General features: G+C 34.8%; 1 protein-coding gene across 11 annotated transcripts; it reads right to left on the minus strand.

Annotated features, from left to right (window-relative positions):
- Positions 1 to 2,117: 2,117 nt before the first annotated feature.
- On the minus strand, positions 2,118 to 6,600 carry LOC121996847. 11 transcript variants are annotated; one of them, XR_006116165.1, is made up of 9 exons: positions 5,260 to 6,600; positions 4,923 to 5,177; positions 4,594 to 4,838; positions 4,296 to 4,496; positions 4,101 to 4,208; positions 2,992 to 3,057; positions 2,858 to 2,902; positions 2,491 to 2,576; positions 2,118 to 2,396 (listed from the first exon to the last, which is right to left on the minus strand). XR_006116165.1 is itself a non-coding variant. In XM_042550979.1 (9 exons), the coding sequence occupies exons 2-7, from the start codon at positions 5,458 to 5,460 to the stop codon at positions 2,994 to 2,996; spliced, it is 1,074 nt and encodes a 357-aa protein (XP_042406913.1). In that variant the 5' UTR covers positions 5,461 to 5,568; positions 6,232 to 6,600; the 3' UTR covers positions 2,118 to 2,396; positions 2,858 to 2,902; positions 2,992 to 2,993. The 11 variants fall into 11 exon arrangements, 6 of the variants coding, with proteins under 6 accessions (XP_042406913.1, XP_042406912.1, XP_042406916.1 ...); XR_006116167.1 differs by lacking the exon at positions 2,491 to 2,576 and adding an exon at positions 3,189 to 3,521; XM_042550979.1 differs by lacking the exon at positions 2,491 to 2,576 and having other exon boundaries at positions 5,260 to 5,568; positions 6,232 to 6,600.
- Between the last annotated feature and the right edge of the window lie 503 nt (positions 6,601 to 7,103).

The raw sequence follows: 7,103 nt of genomic DNA on the forward strand, positions 1-7,103 counted from the left end.
ACTTAGCCTACCCAGGGTAATTAAGACTAATGAGTTCCCTACCTATTAGGGTATCATACTTGTCCATCAATTTTAACAGTTCTTTCCCCTTGAAATATGATGTTTAAATTCATTTGTACCCTCAAAAATTTCTAAAATTCATAGAATATTTTTTTTATATAAGTTACTCCTTTAATTAGTGCTTATGTGACCTTAGACATTTTTTTTTTTTAATAAATTCATTAGTTTCACTCGTGGTCCTTACAGAAATGATCTTCTAGGTTATCACTTTATGCAATGTAGGCAGCAACAACTTCTCCTCGTTTATACGATTTCTCATATTGGGTGGTACTTGCGCTCTATTGCGTTTACTTGCCTTATAGACTTATGGTTTCTTCGAGTTTGCTACTGCACTACTATTATTATAATAAATTGTAATAATCTTTGGACAAACTAGAAATCATATCTAAGTCTATCTTGAGGTTATTAAGTCATTCAGTTTTTATGACTACCTCAGAGGTTTGCCATATCTGCTCAGCTTCTATGGTGGAGTCCAGAAAAACACCTATGTTTATCACTCTTCCATAGTTATGACTTTACCTCCTAAAGTAAACACAAAACCCCGAGGTTGACTTACTATTGTCCCTTTCCAATTGGAAGTCAAAATTTGTGCAACCCACAGGGACCAAATTAACTGCCTTGTAAGCTAGCATATAATCTCTAGTGCCTCTAAGGTATTTTAATATATGCTTTACTGCAGTTCAATATCCTTGTCTAAGGTTACTTTGATATCTACTAACTATGCCCTTGGCAAAACAGATTTCTGAACTCGTGCATAGCATACATTAGGCTTCCCACAGCCGAAGCATAAAGAACTGCTTTCATTTCCTCTATCTACTTTGATGTCTACGGAGACATCTCTTTAGATAAAGTTACTCCATGCTAAAAAGGTAAGAAACCTTTCTTGGAGTTTTGCATGCTTAAAACGAGCAAGGATTTTTTCGATATATGAAGCTTGGGATAAGTAAAATATTCTTTTCTTGCGATCCCTTATTACTTTGATCCCATGAATATATACATTCTCCCAAGTCCTTCATATCGAATTGTTTGGACAACCATACCCTTACTTCTGACAACACTTTGATATTGTTTCCAACTATCAAAAATGTCATCTACGTATAGTAAAAGAAATACCACCACATTTCTATCACACTTCTTGTATTACACAAGACTTATCAGGTCACTAAATAAATCCATAGGTCTGGATTACTTCATTAGACCAGATATCCAAGACCTTGAAGCTTTGCCTCAGTCCATAGACTGATTGAGCTTGCACACAAGATGTTATTTGCCCTTTGCAATGAACCATTCTGGTTACTTTATATGGATGCTTTCTTCAAGACTTCCATTAAGGAATGATGTCTTGACATCCACTTGCCAAATAGATAAAAGAATCCGGATAGACTTAAGCATGACTACCAGTGAAAAAGTTTCTTTTTCATCAAGCCTTGCTTTGAAAGTTTCCACCTTCCTGTCTATCCATCTTGTCCTATTGTAGACCTATTTTCACCCAATGGCTTTTACACCATCTGGTGGTTCTACAAGCTCACTACAAGAAAAAAGCTAATAAACAACGCTTTTAAAGCGTTGTCTTTTTGCCTGAAAAAGCGTTGTTAAAGGCACTGTTGTAAAAAGTCTGCTCAACGACAACGCTTTTAAAACGTTGTCGTTTGTACCAAAGACAACGCTTTTGCAACGCTTTAAAAGCGTTGTCGTTTTATGCAGAAGCGACGTTCTACAACGCTTTTAAAGCGTTGTTTTTGGTAGAAAAGACAACGCTTTTGCAACGCTTTAAAAGCGTAGTTATATTTTGCAAAGACAACACTATTACAATGCTTTTAAAAGCGTTGTTGTTTTTTACAAAGACAACACTTCTTGCAACGCTTTAAAAGCGTTATCGTTTTAAAGAAAAAAAATAAAAATAAAATTATTTAAAAATCATTATTTTTATATTTAAGAAACTATTATTTTTCTTTTACCATGTCTAGATTCGAATTTTACATATAATCAACTCGGTTAATGATTTCAAACTCATAAAAATAATAGAAATCTGACGTTGAAGTAATATTAATAATTAATTACATGAAAAGCTAGTAAATATCAAAATTTACACTAATTCAGTTTCAAAGTATATAGTGATATTCACATATAAAACAAAAGAGCACAAAAAATCTATTTTGAACAACTACAATCTGTTTAGCCAACAATCTGTTTACTGAATACTGAATACTGAAGTAGCCAACAATCTGTTTACTCAAAATAGTACAGTAGTTACTGAATCCATACGCTTAGTGTACTGATCAATTACTGAATCCAGACGCTCCTTAGTGTACTGATCTCGACTGTCCTTTATCCACCTACAAAAGAAACAAAACAAAACAATCATTATTGATGAGCATATATGAGCATTATTGATATGCCATATAAGTTAATAAAACTTGAACATGCAACCTGTTTTCTTACAGTAGCCATATAAGTTAATAAAACAATCATTACAGTAGCCAACAATCTGTTTTCTTAAAACTTGAACATGCAACCTGCAAAATAAGTTAATAAATAAATATGGACTACGCAACCTGTTTTCTAAAGCTTACTAATTCCAGAGAATTGATATCTATTTCCAAACTAGATGAAACTGAATAAAATTGCAAACGAAGAACTCATAACGAATAAGCATTACAAGAATGAAAAAGTATACAAATCAACTTATTTTCACTTTAAGTGATAAGTGAAATTATTCCAAACAATGTTAGAACTTATCTATAATACTACTAAATAAAATCTTATATTGGGATGAATGTGATCATTCAGTACTCACATTTTCTATCCATGCCATCTCTACCATGTAGTTTGAGCATTTCTCCTGTGAATGAAAATTGAGGAATAAGATTGAATGACAACTTAGAAAGGTCAATGAGAAATTGAATAAGGAAACAAGTAATCATTATTTACATTTAACACATCAACTGCATACAGAACTTAGAAACTATCTTTTTTCCATATATCCCTCCAGGACTCCTATATAGATAGTGCAAAGAATGGATGAAAGACACATACACAATAGGAATACGACTGTAAATATGTGGAGCAAGCACTAATTCATGAAAAGAAACTGAACACTAAAAGAACATATATATATATTTTTTCACCACTGGAATACGACTGCTCGGTGGTTCTGCGGTCGTCAGCGCACTCACTGGCATGAATATCTATGCTGCGAGCTTTCTCATCCCTCTTGGAGTGATTGTTTATACATTAGCAGGAGGGTTGAAGGCTACCTTCTTGGCCAGTTACATTCACTCTGTCGTTGGTAATTAATCTAGTTAAGCAAGATCATGTTCATCATTATCAATCCATCATTTTTTTCCCACTGCCTTCTTTAATAAAATGTGTCCCACAAAACTCTTGTTGTCCACTTAACTTCTATCAGAAAATGCATACATAAACCTCTTTGTAGGATTCAGTGTCGCTTGGAAGAATATCTATGAAACACATAAAAGGCAAACACAAGTGGCTTCAATGCTTATCAGAACGTTGGTAGGAAAAAGAAAAAAGCATTATGCAATGTGCATATTTGTAACTCAATTCTCCTTATATCTCATCTCTGCATTTCACTACATGTCATGACTCTACGAGATGTTCTTTAAGTGAAGTAAATTATGTTGTTGGCCCTAATCGAAGATGTAACTAAACCTACTACAATAACTTAATCTAAGTGAGACCATGAGTAAATTCTTGCACTCTCAAGCTTGTGTGCTAATGGAACTCAAATATAACTCAAGTAACCACAAGATAAAAGAAACTCCAGTTAACAGCCAACTCCGATCATAAATATGAAGGGGTGAGGGAACGTACCTACTCATAAATATGAAGGGACGATGGAAAATATATGTTATATGTAATTACACATACCTTTACTATTACCCACATAGCCTTTTTTCTACCTTTCCTTCCCTTGTTTGAATTAAACAATCTTAAGGCCCTTCATACGTTAATGATTTTTTTTATATATGAGTTTTGTATTAACATAGATGCTTAATAAAAAAGAAATATGAACTCACATTTCCACTATATATTTCCAATCCTCATCATGAATGCGGTGCCTTAGAGAATCCAACAAATAAATAACTTCATTGTAAGGGTCAATAACAGTGAGAATCCAATGGAAACTATGCAACAAACACATAATTAGTGCATATAATTCAATAAATTATCAAAAGACAATAATTGAAAGTGATGTTTTAATTCTTACTTACCCGATATTACATGGCACCAAAACAAGTTGATCTACAGATGCACCACTTAGCCTGCCTGCCAAATGACTTGCCCTTTGGTTTAGCCTTTCAAACGTACCTTTTTTGTCATGTGCACTGGTTGCCATATATGGGATTTTATGTGGATTCACAAATCTGAATTTTTCTTTCTTGTTATCTTTCAGCAGTTTTTTATAAAGATACCTGCCATTGCAAACATAATAAAACGAAGAGGTAGATTGAAAAATGAAAGTTATTCACAAAATGGATGATTACACAATTGCAAAATCTAAACACTTACCATATGTAGGCAATTACACAATTGCCTGAAAGGGGCTCCAAATGATACAAAGGAATGATGTCCTCAAGGTGTAGAACAAGTTCATAATCATCATCAAACACGTCATAATCAAAACTCACTGATATATATCTGCCATCATCTAAAGCACGCTTACTATAACAATATAACATATGTAATGCTCTTGGGGCACTTGTTGACAAAGTAAGTTTCTTTTTTGGTTGTTCAAGCTTCTTCCTTCGAGGCTTCTAATAATTTCAAATCATGACAGTTAGATAGGATGATTAATAAAACAAGTGACAATTTAATTTGAAATAAAATCTAACAAATACCTCATCTTGGTTCACTATCAAGTGTTTTGGCCAAGCCACATGGGTTCCTACAGCATCACCAATTACTTCAAATTCACTTGGAATTGGATATGGCAAAGGTGCTGATTTTTCTACTGCTTCATCAATGGAGACTCGCATGCAATTATTTGGAAATGGAACACCATGAAGCATTTTATTAGATTCATTGCCACAAACAATTGTACCATGTGCAACAATATTTGTGCTAGATTCCAATGTCAATGCAACTGGTTTTCCCTAAAATGTAAAAGCAGCAGGTCACAAATAGCAGCAGGTCACAAATAGCAGCAGGTCATAATTAATGCAACAAGTGTTATACCTGCAAAACATCAGCTTGACACAAAATTTGTAGGTCATCATCATCGTTCTTCATGCCATCTTCAATCATGGGTTGCAACTTTACTGAGCAACTGCCTTTGTCATCAATCGAATTATCGCACATGGTACCCTTTTTATACACCATTACTTCAAGGTTTTGTATACGTGCATCTTGCTCTAAAATTTTCTTCCTCGACTCCATCAGCTCCCTTTTATGCTCAGTGATTACTTAAGCATGCTTGCATCTTCTACCAGAATTGAAATATATTGTTGGAGTGATATGATCTCCAATACCCCTCACACGGCCATTATATTGTTGGATTAAAAGAAACACAGGAAACAAATTTAATAAAGTGGTACAAAGTAGAGAATGCCTGATTCAAATACAAAGTGAAGGGCACAAAAAGAAAACTGAACATATCATCAGAAAGAATCCTCTAAAACAGCATGACGGAGAAAAATGTAAATTATTGCACACGTATTAAAGATTATAAGGAAAATTTTCAAGGTTAGCAACTGATATAATTTTCATTGTATAAAAAAATCACTAAGATGTAACTCTAAAGAATAAAGGCGTCTTACAGCTGCTAATTTTAGATTTGAATGCCAACTACTTCAAATATATTATTAACTAACCTAAAAATTCTAACTTCAAATAGGCAAATAACTCCAGCACTATCCCACAGTAAATGAGGTGTTTAATTGGAAGAGGAATTAGGACGAGAGAAAGTAATTTAAGAGGGAAAAGAAAATAAATAAAATTTTCTTTCATTTCAAAGAAAATAAACACGAGGAAGTGATAGTTTGCATCGATGGGAACACAGCATGAACAAAAGAGAAAGCGACTGAAACAAAAGCCGAGATCACCAAAACATAATCTTCTCGACACTAAATAAATACACTGGAGTGATTATCAAAGATAGCTTCGCGGTGCGACCAGCTTCACCGAGTCGACCGAGAAAGAAAAACTAACCTGCCAAGGACCTCGGCTAGGGTCTTGATATAGCCATCAATAATCTCATCACGAGTGAGGGAGGGATCGGGTGGCTCCATGACGACAAGCCAGTGCTCAAAGTCGTAGCCGTCGAGGAGTATAGTCTCCTTAGGGGGGCGATTGCTCCAGTTCGGCGACGGATCATTTAAAGATGATGCTGTGGGCTGAGTAGAGAAGCACCGGAACACGGATCTCACCGGACTACGGCGGAGCAAGAAGCCCCTAAAACCCTAGAGAATATAATGGCCCGAGACGCGTGAGGGGAAAGAGGGATGGAGCGCAGCAACGACACGGAAGTCCGGCACGCCATGTTGTCGGAACAAAACCCCTGAAATCCTAGAGAATATAATGACCGTGTGAGATGAGGAGTACTTGGGAGAAGGGTTTGGATTTTCTACTGTTTATTTAGATCCAACGATTTGTATTAATCAAGATTTAGATCCAACGGTTTGTATTAATCAAGATTTAGATGAGATTTTAAACATAGACAACACTTTTTAAAAAGTGTTATCGTAGACACTAAAAATCAGTCTAATAGACAACGCTTTTTACAAAGCGTTGTCTTTGACCCGTACAAATCACTAATAGACAACGGTTTTTAGAAAAGCGTTGTCTATTAATAAGAAAATAATGAAATAGACAACGCTTTTCACTAAAAGCGTTGTTAAAAAAAAATAGACAACGTTTTTTATAAAAAGTGTTGTCGTTTAAGTGTTGTAGAATCCCAATTTTCTTGTAGTGGCTTCCAGATTTTATTAGAATACATATATTCTAATTCTGTATTCATTGCACTTTGCCAAGATGCTGCATCTTTATCTTGGAGTGCTTCATCGTATGTCCGGAATCAGGCT

This window comes from Zingiber officinale, chromosome 6A, assembly GCF_018446385.1.
Source record: "Zingiber officinale cultivar Zhangliang chromosome 6A, Zo_v1.1, whole genome shotgun sequence".
NCBI lineage: Eukaryota > Viridiplantae > Streptophyta > Magnoliopsida > Zingiberales > Zingiberaceae > Zingiber > Zingiber officinale.

What these genes read in the sequence shown, in the direction of transcription:
- LOC121996847 (XM_042550979.1), bottom strand. Translation starts at nt 5,460, where the DNA reads ATGGAGTCGAGGAAGAAAATTTTAGAGCAAGATGCACGTATACAAAAC. An exon ending in TGTGTAATTGCCTACATATG is followed by an intron (nt 4,497 to 4,593) that starts GTAAGTGTTTAG and finishes TTGCAATGGCAG; the next exon opens with GTATCTTTATAAAAAACTGC. An exon ending in TTGGTGCCATGTAATATCGG is followed by an intron (nt 4,209 to 4,295) that starts GTAAGTAAGAAT and finishes TTTGTTGCATAG; the next exon opens with TTTCCATTGGATTCTCACTG.